The sequence below is a fragment of the Monodon monoceros genome, unplaced genomic scaffold (genome assembly GCF_005190385.1).
Source record: "Monodon monoceros isolate NGI ecotype Baffin Bay Population unplaced genomic scaffold, NGI_Narwhal_1 Super_Scaffold_3, whole genome shotgun sequence".
Classification (NCBI taxonomy): domain Eukaryota; kingdom Metazoa; phylum Chordata; class Mammalia; order Artiodactyla; family Monodontidae; genus Monodon; species Monodon monoceros.
The window spans coordinates 46553847-46579472 of NW_021703780.1; the positions used below are offsets into that span (position 1 = coordinate 46553847).

The 25626-nt window shown below is 38.2% G+C and overlaps 1 protein-coding gene across 1 annotated transcript in view; it reads right to left on the minus strand.

The window, feature by feature from the left end:
• The window catches only part of NEK10 (NIMA related kinase 10), a 311866-nt gene that overhangs the window by 122067 nt on the left and 164173 nt on the right, over positions 1 to 25626 (minus strand). The window contains exon 27 of the mRNA XM_029243936.1: positions 13116 to 13329. Coding sequence (XP_029099769.1) covers positions 13116 to 13329 — 214 coding nt within the window. The remainder of the gene's footprint in view (positions 1 to 13115; positions 13330 to 25626) is intronic.

Sequence of the window (25626 nt, forward strand, 5' to 3'; positions counted from 1 at the left end):
TGATGTTGGCTGTGGGTTTGTCATATATGGCCTTTATTATGTTGAGGAAAGTTCCCTCTATGCCTACTTTATGCAGGGTTTTTATCATAAATGCGTGTTGAATTTTGTCCAAAGCTTTCTCTGCATCTACTGAGATGATCATATGGTTTTTCTCCTTCAATTTGTTAATATGGTGTATCACGTTGATTGATTTGCGTATATTGAAGAATCCTTGCATTCCTGGAATAAACCCCACTTGATCATGGTGTATGATCCATTTAATCTGCTGTTGGATTCTGTTTGCTAGTATTTTGTTGAGCATTCATACATCTATGTTCATCAGTGATATTGGCCAGTAGTTTTCTTTTTTTGTGACATCCTTGTCTGGTTTTGGTATCAGGGTGGTGGTGGCCTCATAGAATGAGTTTGGGAGTGTTCCTCCCTCTGCTATATTTTGGAAGAGTTTGAGAAGGATAGGTGTTACCTCTTCTCTAAATGTTTGATAGAATTCGCCTGTGAAACCATCTGGTCCTGGGCTCTTGTTTGTTGGAAGATTTTTAATCACAGTTTCAATTTCAGTGCTTGTGATTGGTCTGTTCATATTTTCTATTTTGTCCTGATTCAGTCTTGGCAGGTTGTGCCTTTCTAAGAATTTGTCCATTTCTTCCAGGTTGTCCATTTTATTGGCATAGAGTTGCTTGTAGTAATCTCTCATGATCTTTTGTATTTGTGCAGTGTCAGTTGTTACTTCTCCTTTTTCATTTCTAATTCTATTGATTTGAGTCTTCTCCCTTTTTTTCTTGATGAGACTGGCTAATGGTTTATCAATTGTGTTTATCTTCTCAAAGAACCAGCTTTTAGTTTTATTTATCTTTGCTATCGTTTCCTTCATTTCGTTTTCATTTATTTCTGATCTAATTTTTATGATTTCTTTCCTTCTGCTAACTTTGGGGTTTTTTTGTTCTTCTTTCTCTAATTGCTTTCGGAGCAAGGTAAGGTTGTTTATTCGAGATGTTACCTGTTTCTTAAGGTAGGATTGTATTTCTATAAACTTCCTTCTTAGAACTGCTTTTGCTGCATCCCATAGATTTTGGATCGTCGTGTCTCCATTGTCATTTGTTTCTAGGTAATTTTTGATTTCCTCTTTGATTTCTTCAGTGATCACTTCGTTATTAAGGACTGTATTGTTTAGCCTCCATGTGTTTGTATTTTTTACAGATCTTTTCCTGTAATTGATATCTAGTCTCATAGCATTGTGGTCGGAAAAGATACTTGATAGAATTTCAATTTTCTTAAATTTACCAAGGCTTGATTTGTGACCCAAGATATGATCTATCCTGGAGAATGTTCCATTAGCACTTGAGAAAAATGTGTATTCTGTTGTTTTTGGATGGAATGTCCTATAAATATCAATTAAGTCCTTCTTGTTTAATGTATCATTTAAAGCTTGGCTTTCCTTATTTATTTTCATTTTGGATGATCTGTCCATTGGTGAAAGTGGGGTGTTAAAGTCCCCTACTATGAATGTGTTACTGTCTATTTCCCCTTTTATGGCTGTTAGTATTTGCCTTATGTATTGAGGTGCTCCTAGGTTGGGTGCATAAATACAATTGTTACATCTTCTTCTTGGATAGATCCCTTGATCATTATGTAGTGTCCTTCTTTGTCTCTTCTAATAGTCTTTATTTTAAAGTCTATTTTAAAGTCTATCTGATATGAGACTTGCTACTCCAGCTTTCTTTTGGTTTCCATTTGCATGGAATATCTTTTTCCATCCCCTTTTAGTCTGTATGTGTCTCTAGGTCTGAAGTGGGTCTCTTGTAGACAGCAAATATATGGGTCTTGTTTTTGTATCCATTCAGCCAATCTGTGTCTTTTGGTGGGAGCATTTAGTCCATTTACATTTAAGGTAATTATCGATATGTATGTTCCTATTCCCATTTTCTTAATTGTTTTGGGTTCGTTATTGCAGGTCTTTTCTTTCTGTTGTGTTTCTTGCCTAGAGAAGTTCCTTTAGCAGTTGTTGTAGAGCTGGTTTGGTGGTGCTGAACTCTCTCAGCTTTTGCTTGTCTGTAAAGCTTTTAATTTCTTCATAAAATCTGAATGAGTTCCTTGCTGGGTAGAGTAATCTTGGTTGCAGATTTTTCTCCTTCATCACTTTAAATATGTGCTGCCAGTCCCTTCTGGCTTGCAGAGTTTCTGCTGAAAGATCAGCTGTTAACCTTATGGGGATTCCCTTGTGTGTTATTTTTCCCTTGCTGCTTTTAATATGTTTTCTTTGTATTTAATTTTTGACAGTTTGATTAATATGTGTCTTGGCATATTTCTCCTTCGATTTATCCTATATGGGACTCTCTGTGCTTCCTGGACTTGATTAACTATTTCCTTTCCCATATTAGGGAAGTTTTCAACCACAATCTCTTCAAATATTTTCTCAGTCCCTTTCTTTTCCTCTTCTTTTTCTGGAACCCCTATAATACAAATGTTGGTGCGTTTAATGTTGTCCCAGAGGTCTCTGAGACTGTCCTCAGTTCTTTTCATTCTTTTCTCTTTATTCTGCTCTGCAGTAGTTATTTCCACTATTTTATCTTCCAGGTCACTTATCCATTCTTCTGCCTCAGTTATTCTGCTATTGATCCCATCTGGAGTATTTTTCATTTCATTTATTGTGTTGTTCATCATTGTTTGTTTCATCTTTAGTTCTTCTAGGTCCTTGTTAAATGTTTCTTGCATTTTGTCTATTCTATTTCCAAGATTTTGGATCATCTTTATTATCATTATTCTGAATTCTTTTTCAGGTAGACTGCCTATTTCCTCTTCATGTGTTAGGTCTGGTGGGTTTTTATCTTGCTCCATCATCTGCTGTGTGTTTTTCTGTCTTCTCATTTTGCTTATCTTACTGTGTTTGGGGTCTCCTTTTTGCAGGCTGCATGTTCGTAGTTCCCGTTATTTTTGGTGTCTGTCCCCAGTGGCTAAGGTTGGTTCAGTGGGTTGTGTAGGCTTCCTGGTGGAGGGGAGTAGTGCCTGTGTTCTGGTGGATGAGGCTGGGTCTTCTCTTTCTGGTGGGCAGGTCCACGTCTGGTGGTGTGTTTTGGGGTGTCTGTCGACTTATTATGATTTTGGGCAGCCTCTCTGCTAATGGGTGGGGTTGTGTTCCTGTCTTGCTAGTTGTTTGGCATAGGATGTCCAGCACTGTAGCTTGCTGGTCGTTGAGTGAAACTGGGTGCTGGTGTTGAGATAGAGATCTCTGGGAGATTTTTGCCGTTTGATATTATGTGCAGCTGGCAGGTCTCTTGTGGACCAGTGTCCTGATGTTGGCTCTCCCACCTCAGAGGCACAGCAGTAACTCCTGGCTGCAGCACCAACAGCCTTTCATCCACACGGCTCAGAAGAAAAGGGATAAAAAGCAGAAAGAAAGAATTAGTAGTATTAGAAAGAAAGAAAAAAAGAAAGAAGTGAGGGAGGGAGGGAGGGAGAGAAGGAAGAAAGAAAGGAGGGAAGGAAGAAAAAAAGAAGGAGGATAAAGTAAAATAAAGTAAGATAAAATATAAAAAGTTATTAAAATAAAAAATAATTATTAAGAGGAAAAAAAACCAAAAAACCAAAAAACGGATAGATAGAATCCTGGGACAAATGGTGGAAGCAAAGCTATACAGACAAAATGTCACACAGAAGCATATACATTCACAAAAAGCAGAAAAGGGGAAAAATCATAAATCTTGCTCTCAAAGTCCACCACCTCACTTTGGGATGATTCTTGTCTAAAGGAGGGAAGGAAGGTAAGAAGAAATGGAGATAAAGTAAAATAAAGTTATTAAAATAAAAAATTATTATTAAGAAAAAAATTAAAAAAAAAAACAAAACGGGTGGATAGAATCCTCAGACAAATGGTGGAAGCAAAGCTATACAGACAAAATCTCACACAGAAGCATAGACATACACACTCACAAAACGAGGAAAAGGTGGAAAAATAATAAATCTTGCCCTCAAAGTCCACCTCCTTAATTTGGGATGATTCATTGTCTATTAATGTATTCCACAGATGCAGGGTACATCAAGTTGATTGTGGAGCTTTATTCCACTGCTTCTGAGGATGCTGGGAGAGACTGCCCTTTCTCTTCTTTGTTCTCACAGCTCCCAGGGGCTCAGCTTTGGATTTGGCCCCACCTCTGCGTGTAGGTCGCTGGAGGGCGTCTGTTCTTCGCTCAGACAGGACAGTGTTAAAGGAGCCGCTGATTCGGGGGCTCTGGCTCACTCAGGCCAGGGGGAGGGAGGGTCACGGAGCGCAGGGCGAGCCTGCGGTGGCAGAGGCCAGCGTGATGTTGCACCAGCCTGAGGCGCGCTGTGCGTTCTCCCGGGGGAGTTGTCCATGGATCACGGGACCCTGGCAGTGGTGGGCTGTACAGGCTCCCTGGAAGGGGGTGTGGTTAGTGACCTGTGCTCGCACACAGGCTTCTTGGTGGCGGTGGCAGCAGCCTTAGCATCTCATGTCTGTCTCTGGGGTCTGCAGTTTTAGCTGAGGCTCGCACCCGTCTCTGGAGCTCCTTTAAGCAGTGCTCTTAATCCCCTCTCCTCACACACCAGGAAACAAAGAGGGAAGAAAATGTCTCTTGCCTTTTCAGCAGGTCCAGACGTTTCCCTAGACTCCCTCCCAGCTAGCTGTGGCGCACTAACCCCCTGCAGGCTATGTTCACGCTGCCAACCCCAGTCCTCTCCCTGTGCTCCGACCGAAGCCCGAGCCTCAGCTCCCAGCCCCGCCCACCCCGGCAGGGGAGCAGACAAGCCTCTTGGGCTGGTGAGTACCAGTCGGCCCTTCCTCTGTGCCGGAATCTCTCTGCTTTGCCCTCTGCACCCCTGTTGCTGCGCTCTCCTCTGTGGCTGCTAACCCCCCCCCAACCGCCACCCGCAGTCTCCGCCTGAGAAGGGGCTTCCTAGTGTGTGGAAACCTTTCCTCCTTCACAGCTCCCTCCCACTGGTGCAGGTCCCATCCCTATCCTTTTGTTTCTGTTTATTCTTTTTTCTTTTGCCCTACCCAGGTACGTGGGGGATTTCTTGCCTTTTGGGAGGTCTGAGGTCTTCTGCCAGCGTTCAGTAGGTGTTCTGTAGGAGTTGTTCCACGTGTAGATGTATTTCTGGTGTATCTGTGGGTAGGAAGGTGATCTCCACGTCTTACTCTTCTGCCATCTTCCCGGAAGTCCTTCTGCAATTTAAATTGAGATCAGCAACTTAAAATTTAAAAATGTATATCTGTGTGTTTATATATGTGCATATAGCTATATATAAACCTCATGGTAATAACAAAACAAAAATCTATGATAGACACACAAAAAAAAGAGAAAAGAATCCCAACATAAACTAAAGATAGTCCTCAAGCCACAGGTGAAGAGAACAAAAGAAGAAAGAACACAAAAATAACTACAACAACAACCACAAAACAATTAACAAAATGGCAGTAAGTACATACCTATCAATAATTACTTTAAATGTACATGAACTAAATGCTCTAATCAAAAGACACAGAGTGGCTGAATGGATAAAAAAGCAAGATCCACATATATGCTTCCTACAAGACACTCATTTCAAATCAAAAGGCACACACAGACTGAAAGTAAGGGGATGGAAAAGGTATTCCATGCAACTGGAAATGAAAAGAAAGCTAGAGTAGCAATAATTAGACAAAATAGCCTTTAAAACAAAGACTGTAAAAAGACTGAAGAATTTTACAATGATTGAGGGCCAAGAAGAAGATATAACAATTTAAAATATATAAGCACCCAACAAAAATACCTAAATACATAGAGCAAATATTAACAAACATAATTAGAGAGATTGACAGTAACACAATAATAGCAGAGGACTTTAACACTCAACTTACGTCAATGGAGAGATCATCCAGACAGAAAATCAATACGGAAACGTTGGTCTTAAATGACACACTAGACCAAATAGACTTAATAGATATACATAAAACACTCCATCGAAAACCAGAAGAATACACATTCCTTTCAAGTATACGTGGAACATTCTCCAGGATAGATCACATGTTAGGTGACAAAAGAAGTCTCAGTAAATTTAAGAAAAATGAAATCATATCAAGCGTATTTTCTGACCATAATGTTATGAGACTAGAATCAACTACAAGACAAAAACTGCAAAATACACAAACACATGAAGGCTAAACAATATGCCACTAAACAACAAATGGATTACTGAAGAAATCAAAGAGGAAATAAAAAAATACTTGTAGACAAACAAGAATGAAACACAACAGTCCAAAATCTATGGGATGCAGCAAAAGCATTTCAAAGATTGAAATTTATAGCAATACAAGCCTACCTTAGGAAACAAGAAAAAATTGAAAAAAAACCCACCCAAAACCAAAACCTAACAAACAACCTTCCCCCCAAAAAACCAACAAAAAACCCAACTTAACCTTACACCTAACGGAATTTGAAAAAGAAGAATGAAGAAAACCCAAAGTTAGCAGAAGGAAAGAAAACGTAAAGATCGGAGGAGAAATAAATGAAATAGAGATAAAAAAAAAAACACCCCATGACAATACAAGAAAAAAAAGATCAGTGAATCTAAGAGCAATTGTCTTGAAAATATAAATAAAATTGATAAACCTTTAGCCAGATTCACTATGAAAAAAATGAGAAAAAGACAGAGGGTTCAAATCAATATAATCAGAAATGAAAAATGAGAGGTTACAAACACCACAGAAATACAAAGAATCATGAGAGAGTTCTATAAATGATTGTATGCCAATAAAATGGACAAACAAGAAGTAATGGAAAAATTCCAAGAAATGTAGAATCTCCCAAGACTGAACCCGGAAAAAATAGAAAACATGAACAGACAAATTACCAGTAATGAAATTAAAATAGTAATAAAAAAATCCAACAAACTAAAGTCCAGGACCAGGTCCTTCACAGGTAAACTCTACCAAACATTTAGAAAAGAGTTAGCACCTATCCTTCACAAACTATTCCAAAAAGTTTCAGAGAGAGGAACACTTCTGAACACTTTCTAAAAGGCCAATATCACACTATACCAAAGCCAGACCAAGATATAATAAAAAAGACTACTGACCAATATCACTGATGTACATAAATGCAAAATTCTCAAGAAAATATTAGTAATCCGTATTCAACAATATATTAAAAGGATCATACATCTTCATCAAGTGGGATTTATCTCAGGGATGCAAGAATTGTTCAAATCCACAAATCAATCACTGTGAAACACCACATTAACAAAGTGAGGAACTCACCAAGAAGGAAAGAGAGAGGACCCAAAGAAAGATAATAAGAAAATGAAAGAAGAGAAATAACAACCAATACCGTAGAAATACCCAAAAAATAAAAGAGAATACTATGAACAATTATATATTAACCAATTGGACAACCTAGAAGAAATGGAAAAGTTTCTAGAAACATACAGCCTGCCAAAACTGAATCAAAAGGAAATAGATAATTGAACAGACCAATCACTAGAAGTGAAATAGAATCTGTAATAATAATTAAAAAAAACCCAAACCTCCCTGCAAACAAAAGTCCAGGACAAGATGGCTCCACTGGGGAATTCTATAAACATACAAAGAAGAATATATACCAATCCTTCTCAAACTCTTCCAAAAGACTGAAGAGAAGGGAACACTCCTGCAGTCATTCTATAAAGCCACCATAACCCTGATACTAAAACCAGACAAAGACACTACCGAAAAGAAAATTATAGGCCAATATCTTTGATGGATATAGATGCAAAAGTCCTCAACAAAATATTAGTAAACCAAATCCAACAACATATAAAAATCCTTTTTCATATACCATGATCAAGCTGGATTCATCCCAGGGTCACAAGGATGGTTCCACATATGTAAATCAATCAATGTGGTACACCATTATCAACAGAAGAAAAGACAAAAACCACATGATCATTTCAATAGATGCAGAAAAAGCATCTGATAAAATTCAACATCCTTTCATAAAAAACACTCTCAGCAAAGTGGGTATAGAGCATAATTCAGAAAAATAAAAGCTATTTATGACAAAAATACAGCCAACATAATACTCAGTGGTGAAAAGTTGAAAGCCTTCCCACTAGATTCAAGGAACAAGACAAGGATACCCACTCTCATGACTTCTATTCAACATAGTATCAAATTTCTGAGCCACAGCAGTCAGACAAGACAAGGAAATTAAAGGTATCCAAATTGGAAGGGAAGAGGTGAAATTGTCATTATATGCAGATGATATGATGCATATACACATATAGAAAACCCTAAAGACTCCACACAAAAATTACTAGAACTGATCAATGAGTTCAGCAAGGTAGCAGGATACAAGATTAACAAACAGAAATTGGTTGCATTTCTTTTCACTAACAATGAAATATCAGAAGAAGAAAGTTAAAAAAAAATCCCTTTTAAAATTGCACGAAACAAACAAAATAGTACTTAGGCATAAGCCTGACCAAGGAGGTGAAAGACTTATATCCCAAAAACTATAAAATATTTTTAAAGGAAATTGAAGATGATTAGAAGAAATAGAAAGATATCCCATGATCCTGGAATGAAAGAATTAATATTATTAAAATGGCCATACTATCCAAAGCAATCTACAGGTTTAATGCAATCCCTATCAAATTACCCATGACGTTTTTCAATGAACTAGAACAAATAACCCTAAAATTTATGTGGAACCACAAAAAGACCCAGAATTGCCAAAGTAATCCTGAGGAAAAAAGAAGAGAGCTAGAGGCATAACCTCACAGACTTCAGACAATACTACAAAGCTACAACAATCAAAACTGCATGGTATTGGCATAAAAAGAGACATATAGATCACTGCAATAGAAGAGAGAGCTCAGAAATAAACCCACACACCTACGGTCAATTAATCTTTGACAAAGGAGGCAAGAAAATACAATGGAGAAAAGACAGTCTCTTCATGAAGTGGTGGTGGGAAAGCTGAATAGCTGCATGTAAATAAATGAACTTAGAACACATCCTCAAACCATTCACAAAAATAAACTCAAAATGGCTTAAAGGATTAATTATAAGACATGACACCATAAAACTCCCAGAAGAGAACATAGGCAGAATACTCTTTGACATAAATTGTAGCAATATTTTTTTGGATCTGTCTCCTAAGGCAAAAGAAATAAAAGCAAAAATAAACAAATGAGACCTAATCAAAGGAAACAAAACAATAAGACAACCTACAGACTGGGAAAATATTTGCAAGTGATGCGACCGACAAGGGAATAATCTCCAAAATATACAAATATACAGCTCATACAACTCAATATCCAAAAAACAAAAAACCCAATCAAAAAAGGACAGAAGACCTAAATTGACATTTCTCCAAAAACGGCATAGAGATGGCCAAAAGGCACATGAGAAGATGTTCAATATTGCTAATTATTAGAGAAATGCAAATCAAAACTACAATGAGATATCACTTTACACCAGTCTGAATGGTCATCATCAAAAAGTCTATAAATAATAAGTGCTGGAGAAGGTGTGGAGAAAAGGGAATTCTCCTACACTGTTGGTAGGAATGTAAATTTGTGCAGCTACTATAGAGAATAGTATGGATGTTCCTCAAAACACTAAAAATAGAGTTGCCATATGATCCAGCAATCCCACTCCTGGGCATATATCCAAAGAAAAATCTAATTTGAAAAGATACATGCACCCCAATGTTCATAGCAGCACTATTTACAATAGCCAAGACATGGAAGCAACCTAAATGTCCATCACTAGATGAATGGATAAAGAAGATGTGGTATATATGTATACCATGAAATATTACCCAGACATAAAAAAGAATAAAATAATGTAATTTGCAGCAATGTGAATGAGCCTATAGATTATCATACTAAGTGAAGTCAGAGAAAGACAAATATCACATGATATCACTTATATGTGGAATCTAAAAAAAATGACACAAATGAACTTATTTACAAAACAGAAACTGACTCACAGACACAGAAAACAAACTTATGGTTACCAAAGGGGAAAGGAGGAGTGATAAGTTAGGAGTTTGGGATTAACAAATACACACTATTATATATAAAGTAGAAAAACAACCAGGACCTACTCTATGGAACAGGGAACTATATTCAATATCTTGTAATAACCTATAATGGAATAGAATCTGATAAAGAATAACATATATATACAAAAACTGAATCACCCTGCTGTACACCAGAAACTATCACAACACTGTAAATCAACTCTACTTAAAAAAAAAGAAATTGAAGAATAAAAATCATATGATCATATTAATAGATGCAGAAAAAGGTTTTGACAAAATTCAACATCCACTTACAATTAAAAACTCTCCACAAACTGGGTATAGAAGGAACATACCTCATCATAATAAAGCCCATATATGATAAACCCACAGCTAACAGCCTACTAAAAAGTGAAGAGCTAAAAGCATTTCCTCTAAGATCAGGAACAAGACAAGGATGCCCATTCTTGCCACTTTTTTTCAACATAATATTGGAAGTCCCAGCCGTAGCAATCAGACAAGAAAAAGAAGCAAATGGAATCCAAATTGAAAAGAAAGAAGTAAAATTGTCACTATTTGCAGATGACGTGGTACTAAACATAGAAAATTTTAAAGGCAGCACCAAAAACTACTATAACTCATCAATGAATTCAGTAATGTTTCAGGATACAAAATTAATATACAGAAATCTGTTACATTTCTACACATTAAGAACAAACTATCAGAAAGAGAAGTTAGGAAAACAATCCCATTTACCATCCATCAAAAAAAGAAAACCTAATTAAGGAGGTTAAAACTCCTTAATTGGAGTTGGAAAACTGGACAACTTTGAGACATTAAAGCATTGGAAAACGCTAAGACACTGATGAAAAAAACTGAAGAGGACAAAAAAGATGACAAGTGATACTGTGTCCATGGATTGGAAGAATTAACATTGTAAAAATGATCATACTACCTAAGGCAATGTACAGATTCAATGCAATCCCTATCAAAATATCAGTGGTATTTTTCATAGAAGTAGAAAAAAAATTCTAAAGTGTGTATGGAAACACAAAAGATCTTAAATAGCCAAAGCAATCTTGAGAAAAGCCTCAGAGCTGGAGGTATCATGCTCCCTTCAGACTACATTACAAAGCTACAGTCATCAATACAGTATGGTACTGGCACAAAAACGGATACATAGATCAATGGGTTAGAATAGAGAGCCTGGAATAAACCCATGCACTTCTGGTCTATTAATCTATGACAAAGAAGGCAAGAATATACAATGGGTAAAAGACAGTCTCTTCAATAAGTGGTGCTAGGAATACTGGACAGCTACATGTAAAAGAATGAAATTAAAACATTTTCTCACAGCATATAGGAAAATAACCTCAAAATGGATTAAAGACCTAAATGTAAGACTGGAATCAATAAAACTCCTAGAAGAAAACATAAGCAGAATACTATAAAGAAGATGTGGTACATATATATGCAGTAGAATACCACTCAGCCATAAAAAAAGAATGAAATTTTGCTGTTTGCAACCAAATGGATGGACCTGGAGGGTGTTATGCTTAGTGAAATAAGTCAGACAGAGAAAAACAAATACTGTATGATATCATTTGTATGTGGAATCTCAAAAAAATAAAACAAACAAATGAATATAATAAAACAAATAGACTCACATATATAGAGAACAAACAAGTGGTTTCCAGTGGGGAGACGGAAGGAGGAGGGGCAAGATAAGGGTAGGGAATTAGGAGACAAAAATTATTAGGTATAAAATAAATAAGATACAAGGATGCTATGTACAGCACTAGGAATATAGCTACTATTTTATAAAAACTTTGAATGGAGTATAAATGGAAAAATTATGAACCACTATGTTATATACCTGAAAGTAATATAATATTGTAAATCAACTATACCTCAATTAAAAAAAACATGAAAAGTGAAATAAAAGGTATGACTGTAATAAAAACATAAAAAATGAAATAAAAATTTAAAAAACCCACCAAAATTACATTGATTGAATCTTTAACTTCCGGATTCCAAGCATGGCAAGATAAACCACCAAATAGTATTGCTTTCCTTCTAAAAAAAAAAAAAAGGTTGCTGGAAATGCTGTTATTCCAGAAATCAAAACTGGCTCTTCTTGGAGACTAATTCTTTTTTTTTTTTAATTAATTAATTAATTTATTTATTTTTGGCTGTGTTGGGTCTTCATTTCTGTGTGAGGGTTTTCTCTAGTTGCGGCGAGTGGGGGTCACTCTTCATCGTGGTGTGCGGGGGAGACTAATTCTTATATAATTTTCCCAGCTGAGGCAGATCCTGGAAAGGAATTTAGTGACCAGGTATCCTCATCAAGGATGGGCTTTGTAACCCTACTGTGCTGGGCCCATCCTCAGGAGGGTTAAAAAAGAACATTTATGGGTTGAAGGGCCCCTTACTAAATCCCTGCTTTCAGGGAACCCAGAGCGTGAGTAAAGGATAAGTCATGGGTCATGACACAACAAAGGCAGAGAGAAAATAAAACAAGGGCATCACAGGCACCATCACATGCACTTGCGGAAGTCTGTGGCTTTGGCATCCCTTTTTCAATTATACTCAGAAATAAACTTAAATATCAAAATAATTTAAAGGTTAATGTCATGAAAAATAAAAGTACATATTCTGATTTGTACCATGGCAAAATTATTACCACAAAAAACAGTAATGAAATCAATTTCACAGACTAATAAGAAAAAAATTTTAAGGTAAATATTATTTCCTTCTTTAAGCTGACACAATATTTTCATCCATATTTCCAAGATTGCTGAATAAATTGAATATAAGCAGTCACTGCTACTTATACAAAGATCATATTACAAACTTAAAGAATTTCTAAGATATCTTTTTGATACCTCTGGTTTTGTAATATACAATAAGTTATGGGTTAGTTCTTTGGAACATCAATTATATTGACTTAATTTTCTATAAGATCAAAATGGATGCAAATATGTATCTCTATAGTAGTAAATATCACATGTAATATTTTTCTAACTTAAGATGAATTTTCCTCAACACAAGCAAGAACAGCCTCAGAGAGTCCATCAGAATGCATCCTGAAGAGACTGAAAGATTTCCACTTACTTGAGAGAGAAGAGCCGGCTCGTGCTGACACATGACTGTGTTCCGGTTGGCTTCCATAAAATACCTCTGTGTGCGTCTCCGTTCCCGTTCCAGCTTCTTCTCCAAGGTCAGCTGGGATGCGGATAAATTATCTACATACTTCATCATGACATCTGATATCATGGAGCTGACTTCTACAATATCTGGGCGGGTTTCTGCATCAGGAGTGAGGCATCTAAGGGAAGATAACCTAATTACAGCCCTCTAGTCAAAATCGGGACCAGGCCACGGGGTGTGAAGGGCCAAGTTTAAATTCTGCTGTGTGTCCCCCATGATGTTTGCACCCGAGAGAACCCGGGCGAGGTGGACATCAAGCATAGCTTTGCATCGAAGACCTCTCAAAAGGCATTTGGAAAGTTTGGGGAGGAGAGGGAGCAGCACTGTTCTCTTTGCAGCTAGGCTGGTGGGCAAGGGTTACAGGCTGCATAGGAAGCTGCTGCCCATCCTGGGCAGGTGGGGTCTGCGTCTCCTTGTGTGAGTGGTTATTTTCTAAAACCACTCCAACTCATTGGCCAGTTAAACAAAGAATGATCCCAATAATATAGGCCCTGATGATCACACCTGATGCACCAAAAGGAAGGCAGGATTCTTGGGGGGTGGGCAGATAACAACTTTTTGGCCTTTTCCAGCTGTATAGGGGCAATGTCAACAACTTTGATTAGTGAGAGTCTTACAAAGCATGATGTCATAAAAATAAAATTCAACCCAGTTACTTAGAGGTTTAAGGTGTGCTTCATAATTTTTAACAGTAGATAATTTGACACATCACATGCTAAAAATTTTCTCGGGGCTTCCCTGGTGGCGCAGTGGTTGAGAGTCCACCTGCCGATGCAGGGGACACGGGTTCGTGCCCCGGTCCGGGAAGATCCCACATGCCGCGGAGCGGCTAGGCCCGTGAGCCATGGCCGCTGAGCCTGTGCTCTGCTACGGGAGAGGCCACAACAGTGAGAGGCCTGCGTACCGCGAAAAAAAAAAAATCTCGAATTTTGGCAGTAGGAAATATCAATCAGCCTGCTAAAGGGAGCGTTGTTTCTGTCACAGCTAAACACTAAGAGAAGGCTATTCTAGATGCTTGTGTAACCAATTATCAAGATCACTGGTTAGCATAATTTAAAACATTCTGGTCCTCACTACAATATTTGTCTATCTTTTTAATTCAAAAGCTCTAATTTCAATGAAGTTATGTGTACTTCTCGATAAAATTTAACTTATTTGGACTTTGACTAAAATATCTAATTTTCACATCTTGTATTTGATTTAGCAACCCAAAGTTAATACAACTTTCAACTATACTAATGTCTCCAGGCAAGATTCAAGAATTATTACTCACAATTACTATTAATAACAGAAATGAAAATAACACTCTAACTTGTTATTTTTCTAATTATTCGTCCTTGAGTTTTCTTTGCATTTATTTATTTATTTTATTTTTCTTTTATTCTAAATTGTAGATGATTTACAATGTTAGAGTAGTTTCAGGTATACAACATAGTGATTGAATATTTTTATAGATTGTATTCCATTTAACGTTATTATAAAATATTGGCTATAGTCCCTGTGCTGTACAATATATCCTTATATCTATTTCATATCTAGTAGTGTACCTCTTAATCACCTTCCCTTATCTTGCCTCTCCCCCAACCCCTCTACCCACTGGTTTGTTCACTGTATCTATGAGTCTGTCCTATTTTGTTATATTCATTCGTTTGTTTTACTTTTTAGATTAATATATGTGATAAGATACAGTATTTTTCTTTCTCTGTCTGACTTAGTTCAACTAGCATGATACCCTCTAAGTCCATCCATGTAGTTGCAAGTGGCAAAATTTCATTCTTTTATATGGCTGAGATAATTCCTATGTATTTTATTCTTTGTGAAGCAACCATAAATGGCATTATTTTCTTACATTCTCTTTCTGAGAATTCATTATTATATGTTGTTTAAAAATCAATAGATTTCCATATAATAATGTTGTATCCTGATTTACTGAATCACTTAGTAGTTCTAATAGTTTTTTGGTGGAGAACTTAGGGTTTTATATATATAGTATCATGTCATCTGCAAATAGTGACAATTTTACTTTTTCCCTTCCAATTTGGATGCCTTTTATTTCTTTTTCTTGTCTGACTGCTGTGCCTAGGAATTCCAGTACTATGTTACCTAGAAATAGTGAGAGTGGGCATCCTTGTACCTGATTTTAGAGACAATCTAATGATAACCCTGCTGGTATCCTAGGTGGTAGGGCTAGGGTTTTTGTTTTTGTTTTGCTTTTTCTTTTCAGTACGTTAAATATATCATACCACTCCCTGTGGCCTGCAATGTTTCTGCAGAAAAATCAGCTGAAAGCCTTATGGAAGTTCCCTGTAACTGACTGTTTTCCTCTTGCTGCCTTTATTTTATTTTTTTTCTTTTTATTCTTTTTTTCTTTATTGGAGTATAATTGCCTTACAATGGTGTGTTAGTTTCTGCTTTATAACAAAGTGAATCAGCTTTACATATATATATATATATATATATATATATACTTATATCCCCATATCTCCTCCCTCTTGCATCTCCTTCCCAACACCCTCCATAACCCACCCCTCTAGGTGGTCACAAAGAACCGAGCTGAAATCCCTGTGCTATATGGCTGCTTCCCAGTAGCTATCTATTTTACATTTGGTAGGGTATCTATGTCCATGTCACTCTCTCACTTCATCCCAGCTTACACTTCCCCTTCCCCGTGTCCTCAAGTCCATTCTTCACGTCTGTGTCTTTATTCCTGTCCTGTGCCTAGGTTCTTCAAAACCATTTTTCTTTTAGATTCCATACATATGTGTTAGTATATGTTCTTCTCTTTCTAACTTACTCCACTCTGTATGACATACTCTAGGTCCATCCACCTCATTAAAAATAACTCTTTGTTCTTCTCTTTCTAACTTACTCCACTCTGTATGACATACTCTAGGTCCATCCACCTCATTAAAAATAACTCAATTTCGTTTCTTTTTATGGCTGAGTAATATTCCATTGTATATATGTACCACATCTTCTTTATCCATTCATCTGTTGATGGACACTTAGGTTGTTTCCATGTCCTGGCTATTGTAAATAGAGCTGCAATGAACATTGTGGTACATGACACTTTTTGAACTATGGTTTTTTCAGGGTATGTGCCTGGTAGCAGGATTGCTGGGTCATATGGTAGTTCTATTTTCAGTTTTTTAAGGAACCTCCATACTGTTCTCCATACTGGCTGTATCAATTTACATTCCCACCAACAGTGCAAGAGGGTTCCCTTTTCTCCACACCCTCTCCAGCATTTATTATTTGTAGGTTTTTTGATTATGGCCATTCAGAATGGTGTGAGGTGAAACATCATTGTAGTTTTGATTTGCATTTCTCTAATGATAAGTGATGTTGAGCATTCTTTCATGTGTTCGTTGGCCATCTGTATATCTTCTTTGGAGAAATGTCTATTTAGGACTTCTGCCCATTTTTAGATTGGGTTGTTTGATTTTTGATATTGAACTGCATGAGCTGCTTGTATATTTTGGAGATTAAACCCTGTCAGTTGCTTCATTTGCAAATATTTTCTCCCATTCTAAGGGTTGTCGTTTTGTCTTGTTTATTGTTTCCTTTGCTGTGCAAAAGCTTTGAAGTTTCATTAGGTCCCATTTGTTTATTTTTGGTTTTATTTCCATTTCTCTAGGAGGTGGGTCAAAGAAGATCTTGCCGTGATTTACGTCATAGACTGTTCTGCCTGTGCTTTCCTCTACGAGTTTTAAAGTGTCTGGCCTGACATTAAGGTTTTTAATCCATTTTGAGTTTATTTTTCTGTATGGTGTTAGGAAGTGTTCTAATTTCATTCTTTTACATGTAGCTGTCCAGTTTTCCCAGCACCACTTATTGAAGAGGCTGTCTTTTCTCCATTGTATACTCTTGCCTCCTTTATCAAAGATAAGGTGAACATATGCGTGGGGGTTTATCTCTGGGCTTTCTATCCTGTTCCATTGATCTATATTTCTGTTTTTTTGTCAGTACCATAATGTCTTGATTACTGTAGCTTTGTAGTATAGTCTGAAGTCTGGGAGACTGATTCCTCCAGCTCCATCTTTCTTTCTCAAGACTGCTTTGGCTATTCGGGGTCTTTTGTATTTCCACAGAAATTGTGAATTTTTTTGTTCTAGTTCTGTGAAAAATGCCATTGGTAATTTGATAGGGACTGCATTGAATCCATAGATTGCTTTGGGTAGTACAGTCATTTTCACAATATTGATTCTTCCAATCCAAGAACATGGTATATCTCTCCATCTATTTGTATCATCTTTAATTTCTTCCATCAGTGTCTTATAGTTTTCTGCATACAGGACTTTTGTCTCTGGAGGTAGGTTTATCCCTAGGTATTTTATTATTTTTGTTGCAGTGGTAAATGGGAGTGCTTCCTTAACTTCTCTTTCAGATTTTTCATCATTAGTGAATAGGAACGCAAAAGATTTCTGTGCATTCATTTTGTATCCTGCTACTTTACCAAATTCATTGATTAGCTCTAGTAGTTTTCTGGTAGCATCTTTAGGATTCTCTATATATAGTATCATGTCATCTGCAAACAGTGACAGCTTTACTTCTTTTCAATTTGGATTCCTTTTATTTCTTTTTCTTCTCTGATTGCTGTGGCTAAAATGTCCAAAATTATGTTGAATAATAGTGGCGAGAGTGGACAACCTTGTCTTCTTCCTGATCTTAGAGGAAATGGTTTCAGTTATTCACCATTGAGAAAGATGTTGTCTGTGGGTTTGTCATATATGGCCTTTATTATGTTGAGGTAAAGTTCCCTCTATGCCTGCTCTCTGGAGGGTTTTTATCGTAAATGGGTGTTGAATTTTGTCAAGAGCTTTACTGCATCTATTGAGATGATAATATGGTTTTTATCCTTCACTTTGTTAATATGACTTATCACATTGATTGATTTGCATATATTGAAGAATCCTTGCATTCCTGGGATAAACCCCACTTGATCATGGTGTATGCTCCTGTTAATATGCAGTTGGATACTGTTTTCTAGTATTTTGTTGAGGATTTCTGCATCTACATTCATCAGTGATACTGGCCTGTAGTTTTCTTTCTTTGTGACATCTTTGTCTGGTTTTGGTATCAGGGTGATGGTGCCCTTGTAGAATGAGTGTGGGAGTGTACCTCCATCTTCTATATTTTGGAAGAGTTTGAGAAGGATAGGTGTTAGCTCTCCTCTAAATGTTTGGTGGAAATTGCCTGTGAAGCGATCTGACTTTTGTTTGTTGGAAGATTTTTAATCACAGTCTCAAGTTCAGGGCTTGTGATTGGTCTGTTTATGTTTTCATTTCTTCCTGGTTCAGTCTCAGAGGCTGTGCTTTCCTAAGAGTTTGTCCATTTCTTCCAGGTTGTCCATTTCATTGACATATAGTTGCTTGTAGTAATCTCTCATGACCCTTTGTATTTCTGCGTGTCAGTTGTTACTTCTCCTTTTTCATTTCTAATTCTATTGATTTGAGTTTTCTCTGGTTTTTTCTTGATGAGTTTATCAATTTTGTTTATCTTCTCAAAGAACCAGCTTTTAGTTTTATTGATCTTTGCTATCATTTCCTTCATTTATTTTTCATTTATTTCTGATCTGATGTCTATGATTTCTTTCCTTCTGCTAACTTTAGGGTTTTTCTGATCTTCTTGTTGCTTTAGGTGTAAGGTTAGGTTGTTTACTTGAGAGGTTTCTTGTTTCTGGAGTAGGATCGTATTGCTATAAACGTCCCTCTTAGAACTGCTTTTGCTGCATCCCATAGGTTTTGGGTCATCAGGTTTTCACTGTCATTTGTTTCTAGGTATCTCTCAATTTCCTCTTTGATTTCTTCAGTAATTTATTAGTTATTTAGTAGTGTATGGTTTAGCCTCTGTCTGTTTGTATTTTATAGATTTTTTTCCTGTAATTTATATCTAGTCTCATAGTGTTGTGCTTGGAATAGATACTTGACACAATTTCAATTTTCTTAAATTTACAAAGGCTTGATTTGTGACCCAAGATATGACCTATCCTGGAGAACATTCCTTGAGCACTTGAGAAGAAAGTGTATTGTGTTATTTTTGGATGGAATGTCCTATAAACATCAATTAAGTGCATCTTGTGTAATGTATCATTTAAAGCTTGTATTTTCTTATTTATTTTCATTTTGGATGATCTGCCCATTGGCGAAAATGGGGTGTTAAAGTCCCCTACTATGATTGTGTTTCTGTCGGTTTCCCGTTTTATGATTGTTAGCATTTGCCTTATGTATTGAGGTGCTCCGATGTGGGGGCATATATATTTATAATTGCTATATCTTCTTCTTGGATTGATCCCTTGATTACTATGTAGTATCCTTCTTTGTCTCTTCTAATAGTCTTTATTTTAGAATCTATTTTGTCTGATATGAGAATTGCCACTCCAGCTTTCTTTTGATTTCCATTTGCATGGAATATCTTTTTCCATCCCCTCACTTTCAGTCTGTATGTGTCCCTAAGTCTGAAGTGGGTCTCTCGTAGATAGCATGTATACGGGTCTTCTTTTTGTATGCATTCAGCCAGTCTATGTCTTTTGGTTGGAGCATTTAATACATTTACATTTATGTAGTTTTCGATATGTATGTTCCTATTACCATTTTCTTAATTGCTTTGTGTTTGTTATTGTAGGCCTCTCCCTTCTCTTGTGTTTCCCGCCTAGAGAAGTTCCCTTAGCATTTGTAAAGCTAAAGTTGTAAAGCTGGTTTCGTGGTGCTGAATTCTGTCAGCTTTTGTCTGTCTGTAAAGGTGTTAATTTCTCCATTAAATCTGCATGAGCTACTTGCTGGGTAGAGTAATCTTGGTTGTAGGTTTTTCCCTTTCTTCGTTTTAAATATGTCTTGCCAGTCCCTTCTGGCTTGCAGAGTTTCTGCTGAAAGATCAGCTGTTAACCTTATGGGGATTCCCTTGTATGTTATTTGTTGTTTTTCCCTTGTTGCTTTTAATATTTTTTCTTTGTATTTAATTTTTGATAGTTTGATTAATAAGTGTCTTGGCATGTTTCTCCTTGGATTTACCGTGTATGGGATTCCCTGCACTTCTTGGACTTGACATTTCCTTTCCCATATTAGGGAAGTTTTCAACTATAATCTCTTCAAATATTTTCTCAGCCCCTTTCTTTTTCTCTTCTTCTGGGACCCCTATAATTTGAATGTTGGTACATTTAATGTTGTCCCAGAGGTCTCTAAGACTATCCTCAATTCTTTTCATTCTTTTTTCTTTATTCTGCTCTGAAGTACTTATTTCCACTATTTTATCTTGCACGTCACTTATTCGTTCTTCTGCCTCAGTTATTCTGCTACTCATTCCTTCTAAAAAAATTTTAATTTCATTTATTGTGTTCTTCATCATTGTTTGTTTGCTCTTTAGTTCTTCTAGGTCATTGTTAAATGTTTCCTGTATTTTCTCCATTGTACTTCCAAGATTTTAGATCATCTTTACCATCATTACTCTGAATTCTTTTTCAAGTAGACTGCCTATTTCCTCTTCATTTGTTTGGGCTGGTGGATTTTTACCTTGCTCCTTCATCTGCTGTGTGTTTCTCTGTCTTCTCATTTTGCTTTTCTTACTGTGTTTGGGATCTCCTTTTCACAGGCTGTACGTTTGTAGTTCCTGTTGTTTTTGCTGTCTGCCCCCAGTGGCTAAGTTTGGTTCAGTGGGTTGTATAGGCTTCCTGTTGAAGGAGACTGGTGCCTGTATTCTGGTGCATGAGGCTGGATCTTGTCTTTCTGGTGGGCAGGACCACGTCCAGTGGTGTGTTTTGGGGTTCCTGTGACTTTATTATGATTTTAGGCAGCCTCTCTGCTAATGGGTGGGGTTGTGTTCCCTTCTTGCTAGTTGTTTGGCATAGGGTGTCCAGCACTGTAGCTTGTGGATTCTTGAGTGAAGCTGGGTCTTAGCATTTACATGGAGATCTTTGGGAGAGCTTTCGCTGTTTGATATTATGTGGAGCTGGGAAGCCTCTGGTGGACCAATGTCCTGAACTCAGCTCTCCCACCTCAGAGGCACAGGCCTGACACCTGGCCAGAGCAATAAGATCCTGTCAGTCACACGGCTCAGAAGAAATGGGAGAAAAAAAGAAAGAAAGAAAGAAAAATAAATAAAATACAGTTATTAAAATTAAAAAAATATTAATAATTAAAAAAATAAAAAGTAATAAAGAAAGAAAGAAAGAGGAGAGCAACCAAAGCAAAAAACAAATCCACCAATGATAACAAGCATGAAAAACTATACTAAAAAAAAATAAAGAAAGAAAAGAAAAACGGACAGACAGAACCCTAGGACAAATGGTAAAAGCAAAGCTATACAGACAAAATCACACAAAGAAGCATACACATACACACTCACAAAAAGAGAAAAAGGAAAAAAAATCTCTATATATAAATTTAAAAAAAAAAGAAAACATAAAGGAAGAGAGCCACTAAGTCAATAAACAAATCTACCCATGATAATAAACTCTAAATACTAAACTAAGATAAACATAAAACCAGAAAGAAATTATATACAGAAAGCAAACCCCAAGTCTACAGTTGCTCTTAAAGTCCACCACCTCAAATTTGGGATTATTTCTTGTCTATTCACGTATTCCAGTGATGCAGAGTATATCAAGTTGGCTGTGGAGATTTATTCCACTGCTCCTGAGGCTGCTGGGAGAAATTTCCCTTTCTCTTCTTTGTACACACAGCTCTTGGGGTTTGGCTTTGGATTTGACCCTGCCTCTGCGTATAAGTTGCCTGAGCGTGTCTGTTCCCACCACACAGAACAGGTTTAAAGTAGCAGCTGATTATGGGGCTCTGGCTCACTCAGGCCAGGGGGTAGGGATGGGTACGAAATGGAGGGCGAACCTGTGGCAGCAGAGGCCAGCATGATGTTGCAACAGCCTGAGGCACACCGTGCGTTCTCCTGGGGAAGTTGTCCCTGGATCACAGGACCCTGGCAGTGGCAGGCTGCACAGTTTCCTGGGAGGGGAGGTGTGGATAGTGACCTGTGCTTGCACACAGGCTTCTTGTGCAGAGTAGGTGCAAGCTAGGGCTTCTTGTCCAGAGCCAGGTGCAAGCTAGGGCTTCTCCTTTGCTCAGTCAGTGGCCATCACCACCCTGTCAAGGGTGCGGTCAGAGCCACGGGGGCTGGAGCAGGAGCCCTGAAGAATTTGGGTTTCTTCCAGGTGTGATGGCAGTCTCAGCCTTGGTTTGGGATATAGATTCAGGGCCTGAGGGCTTAAGGCTGTACTTCTTTTCTGATTTCACTTTATCCCTGATGTGCTTGCTTGGCTAGAGGCTGGGTTGTGGCTGGAGGGGTTGATATCACACTACTGAGCTGAGTTTGCTCCCTCCCAAGAGTGCACAGGGACACATGTGCTGGCAATGGCTGCCTACACCCTGGTCAGAGGCAGGGCTTGGATCCAAGCCAGCTCTGTTCCCTCCAAGTGTGCAAACTCTTGTAGCTAGTGGCACCCTCTGCCTTAGTGGAGAGCAGTGCTGGAGCAAGAGGGGCTAGAGCAGGAGCCAGGTGAGGGGTGGGCGGGGGGTGTGATGCAGCAGTCCTGGCTAGCTGGTCAGAGCCCCTGGCAGTTTTCAATGTGCTGCCTCCACACTTTGACTGGGAGCAAGCAAGTCTGTGTGCTCTTCAAGAGCAGAGGCCCAGTTTCTTACAGCCCTTTGGTAAGCCCCACTGGGTTTCAAACCAGCTAAGGGGCTTGTCTTCCCAGTGCTGTATCCCAGGGCTGGTGTGTCCAATGTGTGGCTGGAATCCCTCACTCCCCAGGGAGGATCCCTGAGGCTGTGATGTCCCCTCCTCTCCTGTGTCCCTGCTAAGGGTGCTGGTCCCGACCACATCACTTCTCCCTTCCTACCGGACTCCGTGTGGATCTTTCTTTACAGGCTTGGTTGCAGAAGAGCTGTTCTGCTTGTCCCCAGGTTGATTTCAACAAGAGCTGCTGTTTGCATGAGGGGAGGTGAGCCCAGCATCCTCCTAATCTGCGACTTTGATCTCTCTCTCCTTTCTTGACTTTAATAACCATGAGTATAATATGCACGTCTTAATCAAATTTTAAGTCATTATCATTTCATGCTTTATCTTTATGCTATTTTTTTTCAAGTTCTAACAAAGGGGGCTTGCACTATGCTTATGACAGACATATTTGCTGAATTCTTACTTAACAAAGTTCAGTCTATGCATTTATTATATACAAAATAAGGCAAGAGATTGAGGAGACAGGGCCAACTACATAGTTTGGGGGGTGTCCCACATAATTGTGAGGCCCCAGCAGGGAGTGAGGAAGTCAACCTCCCCTTCCCATAGTCCAGCATCCCAGTTGATGGTAGATAAGAAACCCCCCAAGATATTGCAACCTCCATGACAGCAGGATGCAATTGGTACCTGGATTAGAGGTCAGCAAGAGGCCCCCACTGAATCACCCTCCAAACAAGCCAGGGTGCCACCAGCCTGGTCAGGGATGGCCTCTTCTTTGCCCTACCCCAGATACAACAGGGCACCTGCTCCACCCTGACCATCTCCTTGCCTGCCTCCATATCCTATGGGGGGAGAAGCATAAAGGTGGAACACAGTCCTCCCTTGCTGACACACCCAATCACCATACCAGGTAGAGGGCAGCAGCAATGGGACAGGGACAGGAAGGTGGAGCTGGAGGCCAGGCAGAGGCCCAGAGGGCTGGAATCAGGTGGCTGAGAACTTAAGTCAGGGAGCTGGAGGGACCACATGTACACTAGGGTCCAAGACCCCAACACACATGCTCCTTGTCCCATCAGACTTCACTTCTAAAACACAAATTCAAAGATAAAATTATTAAGAATTTCATGACCTTGAATACTGTATTCAAGTTTCTTACTTTCACTTATAATCACAAAAGAAGCTAAGTGTTCAACTTCACTTTTAATTAAATCTGGTTCCTCACGTTCACTTAATTAGCAAAAGGGATTAAAGCGGATAAAAATGCTCAGTTGACCAAGTGTTGATTATGACTACAAAAACCCCTTTCATTAGTGCAGATATTCTAAAGTCTTAGTCTGCAGATATTTAAATTGATTCAAGGTACTGTCAGTTGAATTATCAGCTGAGCTTTTTATTTTTTTAAATAATAAAGCAATGTAAGCTAGTTTTACAAATTATACAGTTATATATTATGGTAAATGGAATCCAGAATGGCCTCTGTTCTGGCATTTAGTCATCTCCTCCTCTCCCAAAGCTACTCCCCTTCCTATGTTTGCCATCATCAGAAAAGGAACCACCTGGGAGATGCAGTTTAGCATCATAATTAGGCCTGCAGGCTCTGGGTCTGATTGTTGGGGGTTAAATCCTGGCTCGCCCTTTATTAACTCTGATCTTGGGCAAGGTTTAGCTTCTAAATCCCAGATAGCCTGGGACTATAATCTGTAAAATGGGATAATCATAGTATTTACTACATCAAGCTGGTATGGTGATTAAATGAAGCCATCCCTGTAAAGTGCCCAATAAATTAAAAAGAAAATCCACAATTTTCTTTCTCTTCCACCTCCTCCCTCATTCAACCAACACCAAAGCCTGTGGCTTCTACCTCCTAAATATTTCTCAAATCCGTATCATTCCCCTCTAATCCCATGGCTATTGGTCTATTTCATCATCACTTGCTTGGACCACTGAAACAGTCTCTTAAATGACACGCACATCTCTTGTCCACCTCTGATCCATATTGTAAACTGCTACCAGAAAAATATTCCAAAACTGATGACATCACTCCTCTGCTCAGAATTCCTCAACATCCCCTCATGGCCCAAAAGGACAAAATTAAAACTCCCTGCATGTGATACAAGCTCCTCCTAAACTAGCCCTTACCTCCCTCCACAGCCTCACCCCCTCTTCCCCCCACCAGCAACACACCAAATGCTCCTACTTGTTCTTTCCCAAACAGCCCATGGCTCACCTATGCCCCCATTTCTTGGTTATTTTATTCACTGTGCTTGAATTTGGTTTTTGCTGATTATATCTACTCTTTCCCAAACCACATCCCTTATGTGCTTACCACTCTTTTCCAAGTCTCCATTAGGAAGACTTCTTGGACCACCCTTAGACAGACTCACTGTCCCCCTTTTACATGTTCTCATTGCACTGTCTATATTTCAATACGTAAAACTACTGTAACCATTGTATCATAATGGTCTGTTTCACCACTGGAAACTGCAAACTTATTGAGAGGAGGGACCTGTGTCTCCTTCACCATGATCTCCTCTGCATGTAAAATGGAATCTGGGTCCTGATGGGTACTCAGCAAATGAATGAATGAACAAATGAATGAACAAATGAACTAAGCCTAACATCTAAGAATTTACCTGTCTATAACCTAAAATATTTCGGTATACACTTTTGGAATCTTAGGAATATCTCCTACCAGAAGTTCCAGTTTATCCTCATTGCTGTGAAATGCCTC